The 27,335-nt window shown below is 47.7% G+C and overlaps 1 protein-coding gene across 3 annotated transcripts in view; it reads right to left on the bottom strand.

Annotated features, from left to right (window-relative positions):
* col27a1b (collagen, type XXVII, alpha 1b) overlaps positions 1-27,335 on the bottom strand; it is a 660,800-nt gene that overhangs the window by 3,561 nt on the left and 629,904 nt on the right. For all 3 annotated transcript variants that reach the window (XM_048559048.2, XM_059638229.1, XM_048559047.2), the window contains exons 51-60: positions 25,580-25,642; positions 24,174-24,227; positions 24,012-24,047; positions 22,640-22,657; positions 20,161-20,196; positions 19,946-19,972; positions 15,452-15,517; positions 15,137-15,305; positions 14,317-14,426; positions 997-1,215 (exon numbers count right to left, since the gene is read on the bottom strand). In XM_048559048.2, coding sequence (XP_048415005.2) covers positions 997-1,215; positions 14,317-14,426; positions 15,137-15,305; positions 15,452-15,517; positions 19,946-19,972; positions 20,161-20,196; positions 22,640-22,657; positions 24,012-24,047; positions 24,174-24,227; positions 25,580-25,642 — 798 coding nt within the window. The remainder of the gene's footprint in view (positions 1-996; positions 1,216-14,316; positions 14,427-15,136; positions 15,306-15,451; positions 15,518-19,945; positions 19,973-20,160; positions 20,197-22,639; positions 22,658-24,011; positions 24,048-24,173; positions 24,228-25,579; positions 25,643-27,335) is intronic.

Genomic DNA, 27,335 nt, shown 5'->3' with positions numbered 1-27,335 from the left:
AGATTCTCCAGCATCTGCAGCTCCTACTATCTCTGGATGGGTACATGAGCAGGAAGGGGTACGGGCCAAATGCTGGCAAAGGGATCAGATTAATTCAGGATATCTGGTCAGCATGGGTGAGTTGGGCTGAAGGGCCTGCTTCCACGCTGTACGGGTCTATGACTCTATATGCCCAACTTCTCCCAGCTCCAATGGAAAGCTCGCTGGCTGTCAGGAATGTTAACACTCCCTCTGGCTGTGAATCCCTTGGCCCACTGAGTGTTTTCAGAGATGAAAATGTGAGGAACAAAAAAGAACTCTTTGAATTCTCTTGATGGACCTGTGCTTGGAATCATCAGGGCATTTATCACACAGAAGGAGGGCATTTGGCCCTTTGAGTGCATGCCAGCTCTTTGTATGGTGCCCCATTCACTCAGCAAGCAGTTAGGGTCTGGAATGCACACTGCCTGGAAATGTAGTGGAAGCAGGTTCAGCCGAGGCATTCAAGAGGGACCCTGGGTGGTTATTTGGACAGAAATAATGAGCTAGGGTACGGGGAGAAAACAGGAGGTTGGCACTTTTCAAGGACTGCTGCTTGCACAATGGGCTGAATGGTCTCTTCTGTGCTGTAACAATTCTGCGATCTACTCCATTTCTCCCCTTCAAGCCTTATCCCCATAGTCATACAGTCACAGAGGCATACAGCACAGAAACAGACCGTTTGGCCCAACTCCTCCATGCTGGCCAAACTAAACTAGTCCCAGTTGCCTGCGTTTGGTCCATATCCCTCTAAACCTTTACTGTCCATGTACCTGTCCAAATGTCTTTTAAATGTTGTACCTGTAGCTGCATCAGCCATTTCCTCTGGCTGCTCATTCCACACGCGAACCACCCCCTGCGTGGTAAAGTTGCTCCCTAGTCTTTCTCGTTTCACCTTAAAAATATTTCCTTAACTGCCCTTCCAATGCCTGGCAAAACCACGGCTAGCACCATCCAGAAGGGCAGAAAGGTCTTTACCTGGCAGTTGTCTACCACCACCTTGGGTTCCAGCTCTCCTCCAGCCTCCAGCACCAACCCATTCCAGGCTTTGAACTTGACGGCCTGTTTGAAAGGTTTGCTTGAAGTCCCATCTGTCCAGATTGGCACATTGAGGCAGTGGATGGTGATGTGTTGTACTGCCTCCGAGCTGAGCAGGTGTAAAAAGTTCATCTGGACCCGTCCCACTGAAAACTCCAACTGAAAGCAAAGAGTTGGGAGAATGCCGTCACATTCAGAGCATCAGATTCAAATCCCGCCACAGCGGAAACTGAATCCAAGAAAGGATTTGGAGTTAAGAGTCTCACAATGACCATGAAACCATTGTCAGGAAAGAAAAAAAACCCCATCTGATTCATTAATGTCCTTAAGGGGAGGAACTCTGTCATCCTTATCAGTTCTGGCCTACATGTGACTCCAGGCCTACAGCAAGGTGGTCAGCTCCTAGCTGCCCTCTGAGTAAAACATACCGGCCTGGCCAGCCATAACCACATCTTATGATTGAATCTCCCTCTCAAAGCCTGTCCCACCATCTACAAGGCACAAGTCAGGAGTGTAGAGGAATGGAATGGGTGCAGCTTCTACGACATGTCAGTGGCCCAGTGGTTAGCACTGCTGCCCCCTCAGTGCCAGGGAACCTGGCTTCAGTTCCAGCCTCGGGCGACTGTCTGTGTGGAGTTTGCACATTCTCCCAGTGTCTGCGTGGGTTTCCTCCCACAGCCCCAAGATGCGCAGGTCAGGGTGGACTGGCCACAGGTAATGCAGGGTTACAGGGATAGGGTAGGGGGTGGGGGTCTTGGTAGGACACTCTTCAGAGGGCTGCTGTGGACGTGATGGGCTGATTGGCCCTCTCCCATACTGTAGGGGAGATTTGAGAAGCTTGAAACCATCCAGGAAAATCAGCTCACTTGACAGGTATCTACTCCCTCCCCCAACGACGCTGAGTCGCAGCAGTGTGTACTCTCCACAAGATGCACTGCAGAAATTCACTAAAAATCCTCTGGCAGCAGCTTCCAAACCCACGACCACTTCCATCTAGAAGGACAAGGGCAGCAGATACAAGGGAACACCACCCACTCTGAGCCACTCCCCATCCTGACTTGGAAATATATCGCCGTTCCTTCACTGTCACTGGGTCAAAATCCTGGAATTCCCTCCTCAATGGCATTGAGGGTCAACCTACAGCAGGAGGACTGCAGCTGTTCAAAAAGGCAGCTCACCCCCACCTTCTCAAGGGGCCAACTAGGGACAGACAATAAATGCTGGGTCCAGCCAGGGACACCCATGTCCCATAAATAAATGTTTTAAATGGCTGAAAATCTGAAATAAAGACACGGAAAAAAAAATACATCCCCATCTGGTATATTTCCCCTCCTCGGAATATCTTAGTCTACATCCCGTTTCACTGCTGAAGTGCAGCAGGTCAATCTTCGATATCTTTTGTTTCAGAACATTAAGGGTACAGTCTGAAGCCACTTGGCCTGTTGTCTCTGTGCTAGCTGAGAACCAAGCCATCTAGGTCCACCTGGTTTTTCTCCATCTGGTGTCTAGCTCTGGCTCTCGAGCAGCCAAAGGGTTCTGCCTTGGTTCTCCTCTTATGACCCATTAGCATTCCCTGTTGCTTATTTTCTAACAATTATTTTCTCAATGAATCTCTTGCGACTCCTGTCCTAACACAGATGCTCCCTGTCGTTATTTTTCCAGTCTCTCGTGTCTCATCTCTTTAAAATCCCATTGGGTAGAAACATAGCAGTGGGTCATTCGGCCCTTCGAGCCTGCCATTCAGTCTGATCATGGCTGACCACCCAACTTATCCCAGTTTTGATCGAAGAACACCGCGATGCAATATTAATGCATCCTTCTCCGACAATACTGCCCATGCATTCCCTCCATTTTCTCTTTATTTACCTTATAAGAAAGTTTTCAGCAAAACAGAACTTATCTTTGTGAGTATTAGTGATAGGTACAGTTCACTATCCTGCATTCTCTGCTTGGACCATGTGAGGGAAATAGTTTACACATTCGCCCACAATGGCAGTGTTTTGAGTTCACTCATTTGTCAGCTCCTCCATCCAGCGGCCCATGGACTTTTGTGGGATGTGGGTGTCACTGTCTGAGCCCAGCATTTATTACCTGTATTCAGTTGTCTCCATGACAAGGTGGCAATGAACCGCTTAGTCCATCAGGTGTAGCTACCCCTACAGCGCTGTTCGGGACAGAGTTTCTGGATTTTGACCCAGAGACGCTGAAGGAATGGCGATATATTTCCAAGTCCAGGATGGTGAGTAATTAATTGACAAAATTAGAATGGTTGGATTTGAACCCACATCCCAAGAACATTAGAGATAACAAAGTATAGAGCTGGTTGAACACAGCAGGCGAAGTAGCATCAGAGGAACAGGAAGGCTGACGTTTCGGGTCGAGACCCTTCATCAGGTCTTAGGCCCGAAACGTCAGTGTTTGTGCTCCTGAGATGCTGCTTGGCCTGCTGTGTTCATCCAGCTGTACACCTTGTTATTTCAGATTCTCCAGCATCTGCAGTTCCTACTATCTCTGACTAAATTACTGCCTTGCAACATATGTATATCAGGTTCACAGATGTCCTTTAGGGAAGGAAGTTTGTTTTGCTTACCCAATCTGGCCAAAATGTGACTCCAGACCCACAGCAATGTGAGTGGTTTACAGCTATTGCTGAAATAACTCAGCAAGACACACTGTTGTGATCTAAGATGGTAAATGGTCTCAATGTTTCAATGTGATGCAACAAAGGCTAGAATTACCATGAGTCAGAGGACAGCTGAGAGTCATTGCTGCAGAATTCGGGGAGACATGACTGTACACAGGTCAGAGAGAGCCTGATGCCAGGCGTGGTTAAAGCTGAAATGCTACAGTCTACTGCATTCGCTGCTCACTATGTGGTCTCCTGTACACTGGGGAAATGAAGCGTTGAGTGGGTGACCGCTTCGCGGAACATCAACATTCTGCTCGCAAAAAAGACCCTGAAATATCCAATGTCTCCCACTTCAGTGCCCCACCCTGCTCCTGGCCAACATCTCTGTTTCTGTCTCTGGCTTGCTGCAGTGTTGCAGCGAAGCCCAGCACAAACACCTCATTTTCCGCTTGGGGACCCTACAGCCCTCCAGACTCAATGTTGAGTTCGATAATTTTGGGGCCTAAACTCTCCCAGGTCCCAGCCCCCCACCCCACACACCAGGCCTTGTTATCACACAGCCTGCCGTTACACACCCCCTGTTGTTAGTCACTAACAGTCCCCATTAACAACTATTCACCCTCCCAGCCCGATCGTTAGCAACTCCTTTGTCTGTCCAACTGTCTTTCTCTCTCTTTGGGCTCTATCCTATCTTTTACTCCCTACCCCATTCCCCTCCTTATCTCCTGCATATAAACCAATGTTTTCCCAGCCGCCATCAATTCTGAGGAAGGGTCACCGGACTCAAAACCTTAACTCTGTTTTTCTCCCTTTCACCGATGCTGCCAGACCTGCTGAGCTTTTCCAGCAATTTCTGTTTTTGTTGATATAAATACTAGAAGTGTTGCTTCAACTGTGCAGAACTGTTGGTGACCCAATTGGTCCATAAAGCACACGCACTCCTAGAGTTAGGCAACAGTTGCAACAAATACTGTGTAACTTTCCATAAATGTTTGCTGCAACCGAAGTTACAGCTGGTTGTAACACTGATGCATAAAGTTGGACCTGCAACTATAAAGCAAACCTAAACATTATTGAGGTTAAAGTTACATTTATCATACTTTAAAGGAGCACAATCAGACACAGGCATTGACCATTTGACCCATCCAAGCTGTGCTAGCTCTTAGAACGAACAGTCCAATTTAGTCCTGCATCCTAATCCATTTCCCTTAACCCAGAAAATTAGGACAGCAATCGTGTTTTATGAAGCACTGAAGTTAGTAAAATGCCCTGAAGTGCTCAAAGAATGTAATCCAACGACATTTATCACTAAACCACAGGGAGAGACGTTATGGGCAGATGGCCAGAGGTTCGTTACGGAGGCGGGCTTTAAGGACGACCTGAAAGAAGGAAAGAGAGGCCAGAAAAATTTACAAAGACGTTGCCAGGGTTGGAGGGTTTGAGCTCTAGGGAGAGGCTGAAATAGGCTGGGGCTATTTTCCCTGGAGCGTTGGAGTTTGAGGGGGGACCTCATAGAGGTCTATAAAATCATGAGGGGGAGGGTGAATAGTCAAGGTCTTTTCCCCAGGATGGGAGAGTTCAAAACGAGACGGGGCATAGGTTTAAGGTGAGAGGGAAAAGATTTAAAATTGACCTAAGGGGCAACTTTATCACACAGTGGGTGGTGCAAGTGTGGAATGAGCTGCCAGGGGAAGTGGTGGAGGCTGGTACAATTACAACATTTAAAAGGTATCTGGATGGGAACATGAATGGGAAGGGTTTAGAGGGATACGGGCCAAAGGTGGGAAAATAGGACTAGATTGATTTTGGATATCAAGTTGGCTCTGATGAGTTGGACAGAGTGATCTGTTCCTGTGCTGCATATCTCTGTGACTCTATGAGATATACAGAGGTTTAGAGTTCTAGAGCTTGGGAGTTCGGCAGCTGAAGGCACAGCCCTCGGTAGGAGAGTGATTAAAATTGGAAGGCTCGGGAGACTGGAATCGGAGGAGGGCAGAAATCTTGAATGGTTGTAGGACTGGGGAAGATGAGGGGTGATGCAATGGTGGGATCTGAAAACCATCACAAGCTTACAATCAAGGAGCTGACTCACCTGAAGCAGGCTCCAGTGATGTTATGAACAAAAACAAAGTTGCTGGAAAAGCTCAGCAGGTCTGGCAGCATCTGCGAAGGAGAAAACAGAGTTGACGTTTCCAGTTTGGTGATCCTTCCTCAGAACCAGTCACCGGACCTGAAACATTAGCTCTGATTTTTTTTCTTCACAGTTGCTGTAGGACCTGCTGAGCTTTTCCAGCAACTTCTGTTTTTGTTCCTGATTTACAGCATCCGCAGTCCTCTCGGCTTTTAGCCAGCGATGTTATGGAGGCTTTGGCCTGTGTGAACATTAGTTGGCGACAGCTTTGAGGAGAGCGAGGGAATTGGAAGCTAAGGTTCCCAGCCTGAGACAGGGCCTGAAGGTTAGGCCTTCCCGCTATCGGTTATGGCAAATACAAACTCAAAAACTAGATACAGGCCATTCAGCCCATCAAGTCTGCTGGACCATTCTGTATGATCATGCCTGAGCTTCCTCTCATTCTGGACTGGGTGCAAGCAGTCAAGACAATTTCTGAAGAACGATGGGGGTCCACAGAGTTGGAGGGGAGGGACAGCTGGGTGCGGAGCGGGTATACACAAAACCTGATTGTGCATCTTCGGAGGACAATGTCCAGGGGCAGGAACGGGGAACAGAACAAAGGCTTAAAGGACACCAGAGGCAAAAGAAGAAGGTAAAGTTGCCACAGTCTTGTTGAGAGCAGAGGGCTAGTCCTTTCATTAGGGAGAGACGTGGCTGGTGGTGGGTTAACCTGAGGGTCTGCACCCCTCAGGCAAGGGCAGAGGGAGAGTACTTCATGGTAACCTCAGCTAGTCATGGGGACTGAACCCCACGCTGTTGGCGTCACTCTGCATTGCCTGCCCAGCCAGAAACTGGAAGGGGGGGCCACCTGTCTTCTCCTCTCTCCATCTTCGGTCCACCTCCTCCTCTCTCCCTATTTATTCCAGAACCCTCACCCCATCCCCCTCTCTGATGAAGGGTCTTGGCCCGAATCGTCAGCTTTTGTGCTCCTGAGATGCTGCTTGGCCTGCTGTGTTCATCCAGCTCCACACTTTGTTATCTCGGGGAGCCATTGCAAATGGTTCTCTGGCTGAGGTCGATTAGTTGCCCAAACCTTGTGGTAGTTTCACAAATGCAGTCAACACTCGAGGGTTGGGTGTTCAACTCTCAGCGTGGCGACACTAGAGTTCAACAGAACACTAGGTCGACAGTAGATTGGCTCTTAACAGCCCTCTGTACAGTGATGCCTAGGAACAAATAATTTACAAAAAAAATCGAAGCAGCAAATGCCTTCAAGCTTACAAAGCTACACAATAAAACCAGCACCAAAGTGGCAGCTCTAATATTTGCTGTGCTTAACTGAATGGCACAGGATGAGCTCAGATTTAATGTGTTAGTTACAGTATTTATTTGCTCAGGATTTACATAGTTACAGGTTGAGCCCCGGGTTTAAACTGATGTGTTTGTGCCACCTGTAACTATATAAAGTAATTTATTTGTTTCAAGATTCTACAGAACTATTTGCCAACAGGGACAAGGTTAAAGCAATCATCACAATATTTGTTGTGCAACTCCACGCAGCTGTTTATTCAACAGCATGAAGAGAGTTATTCAAACTTTCACTGTTTGGAATGCGGAAACAAGAGGCTTTCATTTCAGTCCACCTGAACATTTCGGTAACTAGTGCCCCAGCCTCACTTCCCCATCAGTGACAATGGGAACTGCAGATGCTGGAGAATCCAAGATAACAAAGTGTGGGGCTGGGTGAACACAGCAGGGCAGGCAGCATCTTAGGGGCACAAAAGCTGACGTTTCGGCTCTCACACGAAGGGTCTAGGCCCGAAACGTCAGCTTTTTGTGCTCCTGAGATGCTGCTTGGCCTGCTGTGTTCATCCAGCCTCACATTTTATTATCTCACTTTCCCATCTTGCTTTTCATTTGATATCCTTGCCCCTGCCCAGGGTCTACTCATCTCCATGTTGGAAATGCCCGGCATCTCTTGCTCTTTTTTTTGGACGAGATGTTAGATGAGGGTCCACGGCAGGGTGTGAAAGATGGGGAGGCTGCCAAATTGCAGAGCAACAGGGGCCACACTTCCTGACATGCTGGGCAATATTAATCCCTCAATCAACAACGCCTGAAGTAGGTTTCCTGGCCATTATCATGTTGCTGTAATGTGGAAGCTTTCTGCTTGCTGTGATAATGGGCTTGAATCCATTCCATTGGCTGTCAAGTGCTTCAAGGCACCTGGTTGTGGTGAAAGGTGCTAGGTAAATGCAGCCTTTCTTTCTGGGGTCATGAACTGCAGGTTTCCAATGGCTAGTGAGATTTCCAAGAGCTGGCTGATTTCACCGACTCCCCCCCACCCAATCCCCAACCCTTCCCACTCAGCTCCACTTTGAATTCTATTCTCCTGGTCTCTTCCAGGCTCATCTCCAAGCCAAGGCAATGGTTTCCCTCCATTCTGCCCGTCAAATCGCTTCCTCATTTGAAATCAGATCGCATCCTCAACGCTTTAAACTCGAGGAAGTGAGAATCCAATTAGCGCACTACATCCTCACTTCTGAAGCCAAGCCAGCTGGCGGCACCTCTACCACTGACAGAAACTCAGGGTGTGAGGCCCACTTTCAGAGCGAGGCCAAACATCACCCTGTACGTCCTCCCAGTACACATGCCAACAGCAGGCAGTAAAGTCCAGAGAGTTTTCGAGCTGGCCACATGGTGCCAAGAAAATTGGAGTCTCTCCCATCACTATCAACATCTGCATTCATCAACTTGCATGGCTCACAATGTTCCCATGGCAACTCAATCTCCAAAAGGGGCTAGTCCATTGGAAGGTGCTTGATAAGGCACGTAAGAGCCCATAACATTAGGGGTAGCATGCTGGCATGGACGGAGGATTGGTTAACAAATGGAAGACAGAGAGTCGGGACAAAGGGGTATTTTCAGGTTGGCAACCAATGGAGAGCCACAGGGATCAGGGCTGGGGTCACTGTTACTGACAACGTACATGAGCAACTTGCATGAGGAAAGCAGAAGTACCGCAGCCCCGGTTTACAGATGACACAAAAGTAGGAGGGAACGAGAAAAACAGAAATTGCCCATGTGTTAATGTTTCAAACCGCCATCAGATCTCTGCTTTCTTGCTACAGGCCTGTTGAGCTTTTCCAGCAACTTCTGTTTTTGGTGCCAGAGTTTCACCAGCGATTTCTGGTTTCCTTTCAGATTTCCAGCATCCCCAGTTTCTTGGTTTGTTTTAGTGAATCTGTGGAATTCTTTACCGCAGGGGGCTGTCGAGGTTGGGTCATTAAATAAGTTCAAGGCTGAGATAGGCAGCTCTTTTATCAGTATGGGGGAAAAGGCAGGAAAGTGGAGTGCAGGATGATCAGATCAGCTGTGATCTCATTGAATGGCAGAGCAGGCTCAATGGGCCAGTGCACGCATAGCTTTGAGATGACTGTAGACCTGGGGTTTCCAAGTACAGGCTAGAGTGTCATTTACACACTGGATCAGATCGACGACTGAGTCCGCACTTTAACAGGGGTTTCAGCTGTCTGGGTGGAGGAGAGGTTCTGTGATAGAAACCAAAAGAACTGCAAATGCAGGTACTCAGAAACAAAACCAGAAACTGATGGAAAAGCTCAGCGGGTCTGGCAGTATGTGTGGAGAGAAATCAGAGTTAGCGTTTTGGGTCCGATGACCCTTCCTCAGAACTGATGGCAGTTAGCAAAACTCAACCTGAGCTACAAATCTTCTCAAAACATTGGTGTATATGCAGAAGACAGGGTGGGGGAGGGAGTTATGGAGTAAGCAATGGGTAGGGATAGAGCCCAAGGAGATGGAACTGTTGGCCAGACCAAGGAGTGAACAATAATGTATGTTCAAGGGCTCTGCTCTCTCTTTGGGCTCTATCCCTACCTATCATGAACACATTACACCCTTCCCTCAACCTATCTTCTGCACATAAACCAACACTTTCCCAGCTACCCTCCGTTCTGAGGAAGGCTCACCGGACCCGAAACGTTAACTCTGATTTTTCTCCATGGAAATGTAAGGGCGGCACGGTGGCCCAGTGCTTAGCACTGCAGCCTCGCAGCGCCAGGGACCCAGGTTCAATTCCAGCCTCAGGCGACTGTCTGAGCGGAGTTTGCACGTTCTCTGTGGGTGTGTCTGCGTGGGTTTCCTGCGGGTGCTCCGGTTTCCTCCCACAGTCCAAAGATGTGCAGGTTTGGCGGATTGGCCGTGCTAAATTACCCATAGTGCTCAGGGATGTGCGGGTTAGGTGGATTGGCCATGCTAAATTACCCATAGTGCTCAGGGGTGTGTGGGTTATAGGGGGATGGGTCTGGGTGGGATGCTCCAAGGGGCGGTGTGGACTTGTTGGGCTGAAGGGCCTGTTTCCACACTGTCAAGAATCTAAAAAAGATAAGATGCTGCCAGACCTGCTGAGCTTTTCCAGCAACTTCTGTTTTTGTTTGGGGTTGTGTAATGTGCACTGAAACGGCCCGTAGATGCCCATACACTTCGTCTTCTGTGAGGCATTCAAGTTCTGTTGTACTTTTCAGTTAAAACCATCAAAACCAACAAAAGAATTTTAGAGAAATTTGCAAAAGGTTACAGTTGCACTAAGAGCCTGATAGATGGTGTCAGAGATAATGGGAACTGCAGATGCTGGAGATTCCAAGATAATAAAATGTGAGGCTGGATGAACACAGCAGGCCAAGCAGCATCTCAGGAGCACAAAAGCTGACGTTTCGGGCCTAGACCCTTCATCAGAGAGGGGGATGGGGGGAGGGAACTGGAATAAATAGGGAGAGAGGGGGAGGCGGACCGAAGATGGAGAGTAAAGAAGATAGGTGGAGAAGGTGTGGGTGGGGAGGTAGGGAGGGGATAGGTCAGTCCAGGGAAGACGGACAGGTCAAGGAGGTGGGATGAGGTTAGTAGGTAGCTGGGGGTGCGGCTTGGGGTGGGAGGAAGGGATGGGTGAGAGGAAGAACCGGTTAGGGAGGCAGAGACAGGTTGGACTGGTTTTGGGATGCAGTGGGTGGGGGGGAAGAGCTGGGCTGGTTGTGTGGTGCAGTGGGGGGAGGGGATGAACTGGGCTGGTTTAGGGATGCAGTGGGGGAAGGGGAGATTTTGAAACTCTCCCCTTCCCCCACTGCATCCCTAAACCAGCCCAGTTCATCCCCTCCCCCCACTGCACCACACAACCAGCCCAGCTCTTCCCCCCCACCCACTGCATCCCAAAACCAGTCCAACCTGTCTCTGCCTCCCTAACCGGTTCTTCCTCTCACCCATCCCTTCCTCCCACCCCAAGCCGCACCCCCAGCTACCTACTAACCTCATCCCACCTCCTTGACCTGTCCGTCTTCCCTGGACTGACCTATCCCCTCCCTACCTCCCCACCTATACTCTCTCCACCTATCTTCTTTACTCTCCATCTTCGGTCCGCCTCCCCCTCTCTCCCTATTTATTCCAGAACCCTCACCCCATCCCCCTCTCTGATGAAGGGTCTAGGCCCGAAACGTCAGCTTTTGTGCTCCTGAGATGCTGCTTGGCCTGCTGTGTTCATCCAGCCTCACATTTTATTAGCCTGATAGATGGTGTTGCCTTTAGTCTCAGCACTGCCACCTGGAGTACCTGACCAGTACTGCCGCGTCAAACAAGCTGCAGACTCAAAATCACATCCATGGTTTCAGTTTGTGAGATACAAAAAGTTCCGGCTGTTGCTGTTTCTAGCACCCAGCAGTGACCCCAGTCGCCTGGCTGGAAGTATTGTCGAACATGTTGTTGAACCTTCTCCTCTTACATTCATCGGGACCGGTGCAAGAACTCCCAATTCCAGAAAACCCACAGCAACAGGGCAGCATAACAAAGCGTGGAGCTGGATGAACACAGTGGGCAGCACGGTGGCTCAGTGGTTAGCCCTGCTGCCTCATGGTGCCAGGGACCCGGGTTCGATCCCACTCTCAGGCAACTCTGTGTGGAGTTTGCACGCTCTCCCCGTATCTGCGCAGGTTTACTCCCACAGTCCAAAGGGTGGATGGGCCGTGGGAAGTTGCCCGTAGGGATGTGTAGATTATATCTGGGTGGGATGCTCTGAGGTTCAGTGTGGGCTTGTTGGGCCGAAGGGCCTGTTTCCACACTATAGAGATTCTACGAAATTTCAATGGTGTTGACTGACTGAACTAGGACCCTCTCCTGCTGCTGCAGTGAGGTTTGAAATGCTGGTATTCTTGCTTTCTGTCCTGACGAAAAGATTACCAGCACCATTTCAGCTGGAGATCCCAGTGCCCTAATCCTAAAGCTACACAAATCCCATATCTCCCAGGATGTAGACCTGTAAACAGTAAGAGTCAATAAAATGTACGGGACAGTTACAGGGAGCAGGAATAGGCCACTCGGCCCCTCTGTTCTGTTCAATCGTTCACGAGATCATTGGTGATCTGTGAGTTAATTCCAAATGGGACCTCATATAACTTTGCTTCACAAAAATCTCTCAGTCTCAGATTCAACATCAGTTACTATTTGTGGAACAGAGTTCCAAATTTCTATCACCCTTTGTGTGATGTGGTCTTTCCTAATTCCATTCCTGAAAGAATTGGCTCTAAATGATTGCCTTTTCCAGTTAGTACGAGACTCTCTAACCAGCATAAATTGTATCTATTTACCCTACATATTCCCTCCAATGTTGCTGTAAATTCCAATGAGACCAGCTTCTAACTTTTATCGGGAATATGGAGTTAGTGTCGGGCTGTTGTGGCACCGTGGTTAGTGTCCCCACTTCCGGACTGGAAGCCCCAGTTTTAGGTCCCAACTGTCCCAGAGGTGTATGACAACATCTCGGAACAGGATGAGGAGAAAATATTGACAATGCCACTTTTGTGGAATCATTCCTGACCCCTGAAGTCTGGATAGCATTCCTGTGAATCTGTGCCGCTCTCTCTTCAAGTGAGATACCTCTTCCCGAAGATAAGATGCCCAGATCTGCTCCGAGTGACTCAGCAGCTCACAGCAGTGTTTTAACAGAGCTTACTTTGCTCTGATGGAAAGGGTTCGGACCTGAAATGTTTACCCCGTCTCCTTCTTCCACAGACACTTACAGGCCTACCCCGCTTTTCCAGGTTTTAGCTCCACTGTGCTTTGACAGCGGCAGATTTTAATGACTGTTTCCACACCAAGGGACACAAATCCATCCATGGAACATCTATCAAAACTGAGTTCAAAGTGCGAAGGCATATTCTGGAATGGGTGGACAGCTTTGGGAGAAAAGGCTGGGCCAGCTAGACCCGTTTCATTTGGCATTTAGAACATTCAGAGGTGACACAGAAACATAGAGTGAGCTACTTGTGATTCCTCCATTCATTACATTCACCGCTAATCATTGAGTTCAATACACCAATCCTGCTCTCCACCATACCCCCGATCCCTCTAGACAAACAGCTATATCTACCTCCTCCTTGAAAACACACAATAACTTGTTCTGACTGCTGTCTGTGGTACAGAATTCCACAGGTTCACCTGCTCTCTGGGTGAAGACATTTCTCCCTGTCTCAGTCCTGAAATGTTTGCCCCTTATTGTTTAGACTGTGACCCCTGGTTCTAGACTCCCCCCTCCATCAGGGACATCCTTCCTGCATCTAACCAGTTAGAATTTGGTAGGCTTCTATGAGGACCCGTAATTGAAACATTTAAGATCCGGAGGAAATCTGACCAGGCAGATGTGCAGAGGATGGTCTGTATTGTAGGAAAATCCTTAACTAGGGTTTGTGGCCTGAAAATAAGGGTTCACCTATTTAAGACAGAGTTGAGGTTAAACAGTTCTCTCAGAGGGCTGTGAACCTTTGGAATTCGCTTCCTTCAAAAGCAGGGAATGCAGAATCTTTAAATATTTTTAAGGCAATGGTAATAAATTGCGAGGAAGGCTCACTCGACCTGAAACATTAATTCTGATTTCCCTCCACAGGCTCTGACGGACTGTTGAGATTTTCCAGAAACTTCTGTTTTTGTTTCTGATTTACGGCATCCGCATTTCTTCTGGTTTTCGTGGAGATAGATTCTTGATGACCAAGGGGATGGAAGATTATCAGGGATGTGCAGAAATGTTGAGTTGAGGTTAAAATCAGATCAGCCATGGAATGGGAGAGCAGGCATGTGAAGGGCTGACTGGCCTACACATTTTCATTGGGTCCGGTGACCTTTCATCAGAACTGAGGGAGGGTCACCGGACCCGAAACGTTAACTCTGCTTTTTCCTTCACAGATGCTGTCAGACCCGCTGCGCTTTCCCAATAATTTCTGTTTTGTTTCCTGATTCACAGCATCCGCAGTTCCTTTGGTTTTTTTTTTAACACCCATTCATTGTTGGTATGTACTGTGTCTTTTAATCTTTCTGAATCTGGAAAGTTGACTCAGTCCAGAAAAAGGTGTAGGTTTAATCTGTTATCAGCTCTCTCTAGCCAGACATTCAGATTAAATATGCAGGCTTGAACAAAACAGCACTGATTGTTAAAATTCAGAAACCAATTCTGTAGTCTTACCTTGGAGACGGTGATGGGTTTGAGACAGGTCTGCCCACCGCTCGTGAAGTTACAAATCACTTCGACTGTATCCGAGGTGCAGCCGAGGTTAGGATCAATCCAGTAAGTGCCTAAAGAACGAATACAAGAGAAAGGCTCGATCCCGACTCTTTAGAGGACACTGAGAGAAACTGCACTGTTCAGATCATCAAGTCAATGGGCTCTGAGCTGGGAGCTAACTTGTGACAAAAATCACCTGCAATAAATTGTGACCAGGACAGTACTGCATACATACTGGACACTCATTCAGTCAGAGATTGGACACACTATTGTCCAGACAGTCTGAGACACTGACGCTTGGTCGGGTTGACTTATTTACCAGTTAGTCCGAGAGAACGGACACTATTGTCAGATCAGTACTTGGGGGTGGAACGGTCAGTCTGACAGAATGGACATTACAGACTGGTCAGTCTGACGGGGTGGACACTGTAGAGAGGTTGGATGCTGGGCTTCTCTGGGAATGGGGAGAGTGAATTGAAAACACAGAGCTAACAGAAAGCAGGTGACGTCCCTGTGTTTGAATCCTCCCTCCGCAGACCATATGGGTGCAGTTTGACCAGAGGATGTGAACGCAAATCTCCAAACATCAGCAATACCCCCGACTGCTTCAAGCAACCAGAGACGTTGCTGAGTTTCTCCAGCGCTTTCTGCATTAGCATCAGAGTTCTAGCATCCACAGTATTTTGTTTTCATTCTGTTGGCGCTGGGGCACTGCCTCTTCATGAAGCCACTGTGTTTGTGGATGAGCTGAGCTGCCAATTACTGAAGGGTCTGGACTCACCATCGTTCATTCTCTGCTCACAGTTCATGAGATCGTGGCAAACACGAGCTGGATTGTCTCTGGTTCCCAGCGGATTCTTAATGCTGTGGATAAGATTACTGAGGTAGTGTAGGGTCTTAAAGATCTCCGCTCCCTGGTCAAGCAAAGGTACATCTGAATTCTGATAGTTCTGCATGAGAAAAACAGGGGTCACTTCTTCATTAATGAATGGCAAAGATTACTTCAGTGTTTTGTTTTATGATGGGCTATGTTACAGGAATTCTCAAAAATATGGGCCCAACTGGTCAGGGTTTGGGTGAGGAGTGTTACAGTTACCTCGGTCCTGAGTGCAGTTTTCGATTCGATCAACGCTTGCAGAGCTGCGTCTAGCTCCTCGTGTTTCTGAAGATGATAAATGTCAGAAAATAAGAACATGCTTCAGCCTCAAGCCAGGGAGGAGTGGGGTGGTGGTGGGGGTGGAGATGGAGCGGAAAGCTCTTACAGAGGGGCTAGTCCAGGGGTGATGGGCCAAACAGCCAACATCCCATGCTCGGTGAAGTGCTGAGGCTATTTTCGTGGTGGCCTTGCCTACTGGAACCCCCACACCTGGGTGAGGGGTCAAGAATCTGGCTGGGAGGAGCCACCCTCCGAGGGTAAGTGGATAGAGTCATAGAGTCGCACTGCACAGAAACAGGCCCTTCGGTCCAGCCAGTCCATGCCGACCCATAATCCCAAACCAGACTAGTCCCACCTGCCTGCTGACATGACAGAGGGATCTTGATCAAATTGACCAAGGGGCTGAAAAGTGGCAGATGGAGTTTAATATGCCAGGTATTGCATTTTGGTGTAACAGACAGGGGTATGACTTATACAGTTAATTAGTAGTGTTGTAGAACAAACCTTTCCTATCCATATATCCGTCCAAATGTCTTTTAAATGTTGTAACTGTGCCCACATCCACCACTTCCTCAAAAAGCTCATTCCATGCACAAACCACCCTCTGTGTAAAAAAGTCGCCTCATGTCTTTTTAAAATCACTCTCCTCTCACCTTAAAAATGTGTCCCCTAGTCTTGAAATCCCCCATCTTATGGAACAAAAAGACAACTATCATCAACTTTACCTATACTTCTCATTATTTTATAGACTTCTATCAGGTCACCTCTCAACCTCCTACGCTCCAGAGAGACAAGTCCCAGCCTATCCAGCCTCTCTTTATAACTCAAACCCTCCATTCCCGGCAACATCCCGGTAAATCTCTTCTGAGCCCTCTCCAGCTTACTAATATCCTTCCTGTAACCGGGTGACCAGAACTGGGCACAGTGCTCCAGAACAGGCCTCAGCAATGTCCTGTACAACCTCAACATAACGTCCCAACTCCTGTACTCAAAGGACTGAATAATGAAGGCAGGTGTTCCAAACACCTTTTTAACCATCCTGTCTACGTATGACACAAACTTTAAAGAATTATGTACTGAACCCCTCGGTCCCTCTGTTCTACAACACTACTAAATAACTGTATAAGCCATACCCCTGTCTGTTACACCAAAATGCAATACCTGGCATATTAAACTCCATCTGCAGTTTTTTAGCCCATTGGCCAATTTGGTCAGGATCCCTCTGTAATGTTAGAAAACCTTCTTCACTGTCTACAATGCCACTAATTCTGCAAACTCACTAACCATGCCTTCTATATTCTCATCTAAATCATTTATATAAATAACAAACAAACCAGGACCCAGAACTGATCCCTGTAGAACATCACTGGTCACAGGCCTCCAGACTGCAAAGCCATCCTCCATCATTACTGAGATAACCAGGTGTGGAGCTGGATGAACACAGCAGGCCAAGCAGCATCAGAGGAGCAGGAAAGCTGACATTTCGGGTCGAGGCCCTTCTTCAGCTTGCATCTGCAGTTCCTGTTACCTCCATCAATACTCTCCGTCTCCTGCTGTTAAGCCAATTATGTATCCAATTGGCAAACTCACGCTGACTCCCACGTGACTGAACTTTAATAATTAGTCTGCTATGCAGAACCTTGACAAAGGCTTTGTTAAAATCCAGATAAACAATGTCTCCTGCTCTGCCCTCACCAATCCTCAAAAAACCTAATCAAGTTTTGTGAGACACAATTTTCCTCGCACAAAACCATACTGACTATTTCTAATTAATTTCTGCCTCTCTAAATGTCCAGAAATCCTGTCTTTTATAATCACCTCCAACAATTTACCCACAATCAAAGACAGGCTCACAGGGCTATGGGTCCCCAGTTTCTCCTTATCAGCTTTCTTAAACAAAAGTACAACATTAGCCACTCTCCAGCCACCAGGCACTTCGCCCGTAGCTATAGATGATGGAAATATTTCTGCAAGGGGTCTCATAATTTCCTCCCTTACTTCCCACAATGGTCTGGGATACGTTACATCAAGTCCCAGAGATTTATCCACCTTTATATTCTCTAGAACCTCCCGAAAGTCCTTGTCTAAAATGCGAACTGTTTTTAAAATATCAAAGTTTATTTCTCTGCGTTCTCCGAGATTTCATTTCTTTCTCCACAGTACAAACTGATGCGAAATATTCATTTAGTATCTCTCCCAGGTTTCAACACAAAGATGACTTCCTTGACCTCTAAACGGCCCTACCCCTCTCTAAGTGCCCTCTTGCTCTTGATGTGTTTGTAGAATCTTTTTAGGAAGAATATTCTTACACCAGAGAGGGTTCAGAAAAGATTTACCAGGATGTTACCCGGTATGGAGGGATTGAGGCATAGGGAATACAGCGGGGCAGGGTCGTTTCTCCCAATGAGTGTAGGAGGTTGAGGGATGACCTTATACAGACTTTTAAAATCCTGTGAGGGCAAAGATAAGACAAATAGACAAGGTCTTTTCCCCAGGGTGGGGGGAGTTCAAAACTAGAGGGGCATAGGTTTGAGGTGAGAGGGGAAAGATTTAAAAGGGACCTGAGGGACAAACTTTTCACACAGAGGGTGGTGCGTATGTGGAATGAGCTGCCAGAGGAAGTGGTGGCGGCTGGTACAGTTACAGCATTTAAAAGAAGTTTGGACAGGCACGTGAATACGAAAGGTTTAGAGGAATACGGGTCAAACGCAAGCTGAAGAAGGGTCTCAACACGAAACGTCAGCCTTCCTGCTCTTCTGATGCTGCCTGATCTGCTGTGATCATCCAGCTCCACACCTTGTTATCTCAGGTTCTCCAGCATCTGCAGTTCCTACAATCTCTGCAAGCAAATGGGACTAGTTTTGTTTGGGAAACCTGCTCAGCATGGGCGAGTTGGGCCGAAAGGTCTTTTACTGTGCTATTTGACACTACAACTCCCCTTGATTGGTGCAATGTGTAAAAATGTTGCAAATATTTCTAATGAGAAACATGAAGCAGCTAAAGGATGGGATGGATCAGAGAGGATGGGACTGTTCTCTGTAGAGTATAGGTTGAGAGGAGATCTGATCAAGTTGTTCCTAAACATGGGGAGCTCTGGGCAGACTTGAGAGGGAGAAACTGATCCCATTAGTGGAAAAACCAAAAGATGAAGCCACAGATTTAAGGTATTCAGCAACAGTAGCAACACCAACAAAACCTCTTCCACAGAATGAGTGGGATTCATTTCCTGCAAATGGGATTGAGGCTGATTCATTCAACGGGGAATGGGACATTTATCTGAAATGGGCGATAATGAAGGGTTACATGCAGAAGGCAGGGGAATTGCTCCTTCGGCTAGCATGGACACGAGGGGCCAAATGGCCTCCTTCTGTGATACCATTCTATCTATGACGCTGTGGTTGATAGCCACTTGCCTGCCCAAAGGAAACATAAGCAAGAGAAAGGCCATTCGGCCCCGTGAGCCTACCCCACCATTCAATACGATCAAGGCTGATCATGCAACTTGGTCCCCCTTTCCTGCTTTCTCCCCCGTACACTCTGATCCCTTGACACTGAAGATCTACACCTAACTCCTTCTTGAAGACATTCAATGGTTCAGCCTCAACTGCTTTGTGTGACTTGTATCCACAGGGGCGCAACCAGGTAACAGACCACTTGACTGACAGATATAAGATGCTTTGGGGTTGTGACAGGTTGGATGGAAAAGGATAATTCATCTTATGGGAGTAATCTTGGAATATTTAAGAACTACATAGTTAAGCATGTGAAACGCTACAGCATATGAGGCTACAGGGCAAGTGCTGGTGATTGGCATTACAATAGAGTAGATGCTTGGTGACTAGCATGGACATGATGGGCAGAAGAGCATCTTTCCAGGCTGCCGCAAACTCTGTAACTCCAGAACTAGAGGTCACTGTTTTCCATAGGCTCACCTGCTCTCTGGATGAAGAAATTTGTAACAACGCAACATTCTGCACAAGGCATTGCTGTAACAGTAGCGATCACTGTAAAACCATAAGATGTTGGAGCAGAAGTAGCAGAATGATCCCACCGTTCATTGAGATCCTGGTCCATTTGATCATGCTTAAACTTACTTTCTTGGCTTTTCCATACAACCCTTCCTGATCGAACATCTCAGCTTTGAAATATACTTAACAACCCAGCCTTGACAGCCCTCTGCAGTAAAGAGCTCCACAGGTTCATTTCCCTCCGAGAGGAGAAATTCTTCCTCATCTCCGAATTAAATGCATGGACCCCTTTCCCGGAGATGACACCGTCTGGTTTTAGACTCTCGCGCAAAGGGAAACGACTTCTCTACGTGTCCCCCTGTCAAATCCCCCGTGATTTCACTAAGTTACCAGCAGCTGTGGCTGCGAACGAATGCAGAGCGCACAGGTTATGTAGCTGCTTTATGTAATTAAAACAAATACTTACGAGTGTGACTTGAATTCCAGGAGGGCCCTGTTGAAAATATCAGAAGAGAGCTAATCAACTAGTGAATGCTGCGGTTTTGTTTTTTTGAACGGATCGTTTGGGGCTTCAGTGTTTATGTTCTGAGTGTACTGATCACAAAGAGTTTTAAAATAGGAAGTGATGTTGTCGCATTGCTGAAAGCTTTCTCGAGATAAAGCGAAAAGGTAGAAACTCACCGGTGGTCCAGGAGGTCCTCGTGGGCCGACAGGACCCTAAAGAGAAATTAATCATACAGCCATCAAATTATGCAGGACAGGCCCTTTGGCCCATCAGGTCTGTACCACCAGAGCAACACTCAGTCTATACTAGCCGCATTTTCCAGCACTAAGCTTATAGTCTTGAATGTTAGGACTTTTCAAGTGTTCATCTGAGTACGTATGGAAGGTTTCCCGCCTTAGTTACCTACCCAAATTATCAAGTATCCCATCATTTTACGTAAGAACATAAGAAATAGGAGCAGGACGTTTGGCCCTTCGGACCTGCTCTGCCATTCAATAAGATCCTGGCTGATCTTATCATGGCCTCAGCACCACTTACCCATCCTCTCACCATAACCCTTAGTTCCTCCACGATTCAAAAATCTACCTTTGCCTTCAAAACATGCAATGAGGAAGCCTCAACTGCTTCACTAGGCAGGGAATTCCACAGATTCACAACCCTTTGGGTGAAGAGGTTCCTCCTCAACTCTGCACTAAGTCTGCTCCCCCTCATTTTGAGGCTGTGCACCCTCATTCTAGTTCCACCCACCAGCGGAAACATCCTCCCTGCTTCTATCTTATCTATTCCCTTCACAATTTGATATGTTTCTATAAGATCCCCCTTACTCTTCTAAATTCCAATGAATATATTTTCCAATATAACGTCTGACTAAAGACAATTCCACTATAAATATGAAAACAGATATGGCTGGAGAAACTCAGCAGGTCTGGCAGCATCTGAAGAGAGAGAAACAGAGTTGCTATTTTGGGCCCATTGAGTGGATTGGGGAAGGGATGTGCTGGAGAGACAGCAGTGCAGATTCACCAGAATGATATCTGGATTCCAGGGATTAGGATAGATTTCACAAAAATAGCATTGTCATTATCTTCTTATCAACCTGGTCAGAGATGTTATGGCACCCCTCTGGAGAAGGTAGGGCCTAATGTTGGGGTTTTGAGTCCAGAGGCAGGGACGCCACCACTATGCTACAACAAACCAATGATGGTTCCACAGTCCTGAAAAAATTAAAAGGCGATTTGATTGAAATTTTGAAAATATTAGGGGAAATAGGTAGGGTGAACAGAGGCCAACTATTTAGGCTGATTACAGAGTCTCGCACTAGCTGGAAGAGGCAAGAAATTTGAACCAACACTTTCAAGAGTGTAATTAGGAAAGAACGCATGACACAGAGGGTGATAGAAATCTAGAACACTCTTCCACAAACAGTAACTGATGTTGAATCTGAGACTGAGAGATTGAGTTCTGAGGAAGGATCACCAGACCCGAAATGTTAACTTGGATTTTTCTTCACAGATGTTGCCAGACCTAACGCAGTGTGGAGCTGGAGGAACACAGCGGGCCAGGCAGCATCAGAGGAGCAGGAAAGTTGACATTTCTCAGGGGAGGACCCTTCTTCAGAAATGGCCCCATTTCTGAAGAAGGGTCCTGACCCAAAACATCAACTTTCCTGCTCCTCTGAAGCTGCCTGGTCTGCTGTGTTCCTCCAACTCCACACTGTGTTATGAGCAATATATGCCTCACTCTGTATAAGCACCCAATGATCTGTGTGTCCTTGTTTGCTGTGATCTTCCTGTATTACTTGCAAAACAAAACTTTTCACTGTATTTAGGTCCACATGATCACAATAAGTGAAATCAAATCCATAGACGCTGGGGAGATGGAACAGGGTGTTGCTCATGTGAGAAATGACAGTGTGTTTCAGAATGATGTTTCCAAGAGGCGGTGTACAGGTCAGAAGTTCAGGAGAGGATTGCCATGGACACATCGAGGTTGGTGCTGCAGGAGAGGGAAGAGGAGGCCATCTGGGTGATTCTAAGTGGCTACAATTAGATGGATAAGGAGATAACTAGCTTGGGAACAGTCCCACCAGCTGGGATGACAGTGGAGAGATGCTGGAGACCAGTGGTCCTGCGTGATCACAAGAAAAGGTGCACATAGTTGGAAAATGATGAGCTTAGAGAGATTTATATGGGACAGCATGGATGGCTTTGACAAGATTATGGTAGGGCATAAATCTGATCGGGGGGATGGGGATGTCGGGCATTTCAAAGATGGGGAGGTGACAACATATTCATGGAGTTTGGAGAGGGAAAGTTGGTGGGGACGTTGGGGAAGGGTAGGGGGTGGAAATGGCAGATGGAGAAGCAGTTTGCGAGTATTGGTGGATTGAGCGGTGGAGCAACAGTGACCAATCTGAAGGCTGGGAGAGCAATAACAGAGGAGATAGGGAGAGATACAGAGAAAGTTAGCAAACATGGCAGCTATGCTCACTGAGACAACCGGGGCTAGGGCCGAGGGAGCAGGAGGGGGCTCTGATACAAGGCTGCACACAGTTGTTCAACCACATTTACTCGGTCACTGGTTCCAACCCCCATCGCAGTGACCCAACTTAAATGCCACTTCAGTCTGAAGAATGACCGTTGGGGAAAACCTTACCTTGGGTCCTTGTGGTCCCTGACATCCGGCCGTGGAACAAAAATGGTAAAAAAAGAAGATAATGATGAGAAAACTACAGTCCACTAGGGTTCCTCGATTTTCAATCAATAATTATCCGTTTCATGGTTCGCTAGCAGGCAGATGTTCTTGGTCAGTTCAGCTCACTTCACATTCATGACAGAGTTAGTCACAACTTCGATCAAATATGGGCGAATGATCTGCAAAATTTCACCATCTCGGTTCTAATACTTGGGAGTTTCATGGAATGTCCCCTGACTCACTAACCAATACACAGCTGCTTAACGCTCCCCTCCCTCCACTGCATCACTGTCTGACACTGCCGTTTCCACCACACCCGCCCAGCATTGCTGTCCGAGTCCCCGCAACTGCATTGCGACCTGGCTACCCTCCCTCTACCCCACTACTCTGCTACCTGCACCCCTCCCCACTGCATGGTTACCTGCACGCCCCACTGTATTACCACCTGCACCCCCCCCACTGCACACCCCCCACTGCACTGCCACCTGCACCCCCCCCACTGCATTACCACCTGCACCTCCCCCACTGCATTACCACCTGCACCTCCCCCCACTGCATTACCACCTGCACACCCCCCCCCACTGCATTACCACCTGCACCTCCCCCACTGCATTACCACCTGCACCTCCCCCACTGCATTACCACCTGCACAACCCCCCACTGCATTACCACCTGCACCTCCCCCACTGCATTACCACCTGCACAACCCCCCCCACTGCATTACCACCTGCACAACCCCCCCCCACTGCATTACCACCTGCACACCCCCCCCACTGCATTACCACCTGCACAACCCCCCCCCACTGCATTACCACCTGCACAACCCCCCACTGCACACCCCCCACTGCACTGCCACCTGCACCTCCCCCCACTGCATTACCACCTGCACCTCCCCCCACTGCATTACCACCTGCAGCCCCCCCCACTGCATTGCCACCTGCAGCCCCCCCCACTGCATTGCCACCTGCAGCCCCCCCCACTGCATTGCCACCTGCACACCCCCCCCAACTGTATTGCCACCTGCACACTCCTCCCACTGCACAGCTCCCTGACCACTCCCCTGCACTATCCCCCCAATGCCCTCTGTAATACACTGCTCCACCCCCTGAAGACGCTATCCCCTCCCTCTTCCCTGTGCAAACCCTGGCGAGCCCCCACATTATTCCAAGTGGGTTGGAAAATGACCTGTGCCCCATCAGTGATGCTCCTCATCTTGACCAACAAGAACTGACATGAACGATCGGACACATACAGAGCAACACCTCAGTTCCTCAAACCGAAGGAGCTCAGTAAAGGCATTCAGAAAGAATCCTTTCAGCTTAATTAATCTTACCGTATCACCTTGATTTCCTTTATACCCCTTTGGACCCTAAAAGGCAAAGAAAGAATCATCAAATTTGAGCTGTAATCATCTTGGTAAAAGTTGCAAATATTAGCAATTACTTTTGATATTTGATCTTCTCAACTTTGTGGAAACAGAATAAAAATTACTCACTGGATGCCCGACGGGGCCTGTCATGCCAAAAGGACCCATGATGCCTTTTTTGCCCTGGATATAGAGGAGACAACGTTTATTTGCAGCTTCTAAATTGCACGTTGCCAAATTGTGTTCACAGATAAAACTCCCTCTCTACAGTTCTATTTTACTCCATAGCGAAAGCTGTTTCCACATTGGGTTTAGTGAGGCATAGTGCCTGACAGCGAATGACCAGTCCCGACAGCTGTAACTAACATCTTTAGGAGTGATTAGGTCACGTTCGTGCATTTAAGCTCAATTTTCAAATGTACACAGATTCTGCAATCATTTCATTCTTTCGATCTGTACCTTCCTGAGGCACATGGCTTCACACTGACTTTGTTTGGAGCCAGTACAGGATGCTGAAGAAGGTTCGCAGGGTAAATGCTAAGAGGATGTTTCCCCCTCATGGCAGAGTCTAGGACCAGAGGGCACAGTCTCGGAATAAAGGGGCGCCAATTTAAGACTGAGACAAGGAGGAATTTCTTCTCTCAGAGGGGTGTGGGGCTTCAGAACTCCTCATCACAGAGAGCTGTGGGGGCAGAGTCCTTGTGGATATTGAAGGCTGAGCTGGTGAGAATCTCGGGGAATCAAGGGTTAGGGAAAAGGCAGGAAAGTGGACATGGAGAATGCCAGATCAGCCATGATTGTGGGAGCAGACTCAAGAGGTCAACTGACCTACTCCTGCTCCTGTTTCCTACCGTTTCATGTTTTAACAAAGTGACACTTGTTGGAAATTGGATTTGTTTTAGAATTTTAAACTGCTTACAAATTCATCTAAATAGTGCAATGCATTGTTTAAAGGACATTGAGTTGTTCATTAAACAACCCTGCATTGCTCAACTGCAGGCCTAGATACTGCTCTTTTGATATTTTATTGCTCCTCGAACTAACTGCAATGAGGCCAGTATCACATCACATAGTCACCCTCTATTTGCTTGTGCACAAAACACTGGCTGCGATCAGCCAGCTCAAAGTTGGTTCCCCTGAACTGGGGAGACACTAAATTTCCTGTTTATAGCTGTCAGCCTGGGCTCCTGGACTGGTTAACAGCCCCAATCACAGATCTCATAGTCAAGGAGATCCATCTGATTCCAATCACTACGCTCCTTAAGGCCCAACGCTTTGGTTTTGAGGGCTCATCGCAGTGAGAATCACATAGCACAGAAGAGGACTTTGGACCCATCAGTTCTGTACTATCAAACCTACACTAGCCCCACTTTCCAGGAGTAGGCCCAAAGCCTTGACCGTTCACAATATTCCCATAGTTGTGTGGGGGTCATAACTGAGGTAACATGGTGCGCGGTGAATCAGACATTCAAATAACCACCGACTCGAACAGATCACTCCTTAGACCCATGTCCCTGCAGTAAATGAGTGCTCACCATTAATCCTGGAGGTCCTTTTGGGCCCTGGATCCCAGTAAAACCAACATCACCTGGATGACCCTAAGCAAAAAAGAAGATTTTAGCTGGTGAGTCATTCTGTTCTGGATTCTAATTGGATCCACCGCAATAGAAAACACGACCACGTAACCGGAAATGGCAAGATACACAGACGCATACTCTGGTAAATCATTCATGGCCCTCAGATCCACGATCGCCAGAGCAGGGATTCTGGGCAATGACGTGGTGAAAAGTTGTGAGCTAACAAACACACCATCATTAATTACTGCTTGCTCAGAGAGGGAGACCACACAGCGTATCAGAGGAGCCACCACAATGAATCTGGAACATTCCTGTCCACAGGAGGGGATCCTAGAGTCGCTGCCTGTTTGAATGAGTGCATTAGGTTATCGAATCACCTCAATAACTTGCAATGATGTAGGACCACAGTCATCCAGCATTAGCTAAGAGAATTTCAGAACAAGATCACCTTTGGGAGACATACAGGCTGGCAACAGGGTCAGGCAGGATGGACACAGACCTTTCAGCCCAGCTTGTCTATGCTGACCATGTTTCCCAAACTAAACTAGTCCCGTTTTGCTGCATTCGGCCCATGTCCTTCGAAACCTCCCCTGTTCAGGTCCCGGTCCAAATGACTTTTGAAGGTTGTAACTATGACTGCATCCACCACGTCCTCTGGCAGTTCGCTCGTTAAAAGTACCACCATTTGTGTAAAAACGACACCCCTCTCCCCAGCATGTTCCTTTTAAATCTTTCTCCTCTCACCTTAAAACTATGCCCTCTGGTTTTGAACTCCCCTAGCCTGGGAAAAAGACCTTTGCTACTCACCTTATCTCTGCCCCTCACGATTTTATAAACCTCTGTAAGGTTTATAAACCCTAAACCTCCCATGTTCCAAGGAAGAAAGTCCCAGCCTATGCAAACTCACGTTCTAATTCAAACACTTCATTCCCAGCAACATCCTGGTTAATCTTTTCTGCGCTCTTTCCAATTTGATAAGGTTCTTCCAACAGCAGTGCGACCAGAACTGTCTAAAATCTTGATGGAATTCTCTGCTACGGTTGGAGCCAAAACACAGACTATTTTCAAGAAGGAGTTAGATACAGTTCTTGGGGCTAAAGGAATCAAAGGGTGTGAGGGAAAGCAGGCTGAAAGGGCTGAATGGCCTACTCCTAGCTCCTATTTTCTATAAATGTGGAAGTTTTTTTTAAAATCAATGTTTTGAAGGAGGTGGGCCAGACAGCGAGCTGGAGATGTTGAACTTCCCACGTTACAGCTAACTGCACAGTCAAACCCACAAGCTTCAATCTGACTGGCTTGGGACGAAACTACCAACCCTGCTGCTTTCCGATTCCCATATCCCTATCCCACGGGAATGCCTGGAAACAAAGGCAAGGCCCGCTGATGTTGCCGGATAGGAAATGGGAGCTGCAGACCTGTGAGGTCAATACTCAGGCTGGAAGGGGCTGCGGGAGCGTGGTAGCTCATTGGAAAAGTGGGCTGCACTGCTCACAGAAACCAGTTGGTATGTTGCAGGAAGGCAAGAGATGTGCAAGTTGGATGTGGAATTGAGCTGGTCACTCTGGAAGCCAGGATAAAGGTGTAATTATAGAATGCCTACAGTGTGGAAAAAGGCCCTTCAGCCCAACAAGTCCACACTGGCCCTCACAGCACCCATTCAAACCCATCCCCTTTGACCCACCTAATCTACACATCCCTGAGCACTATGGGTATT

The sequence above is a fragment of the Stegostoma tigrinum genome, chromosome 29, assembly GCF_030684315.1.
Source record: "Stegostoma tigrinum isolate sSteTig4 chromosome 29, sSteTig4.hap1, whole genome shotgun sequence".
Lineage (NCBI taxonomy): Eukaryota > Metazoa > Chordata > Chondrichthyes > Orectolobiformes > Stegostomatidae > Stegostoma > Stegostoma tigrinum.
Note: the sequence above shows the minus strand (reverse complement) of the source record. Positions and strands in the feature narration are given on the sequence as shown.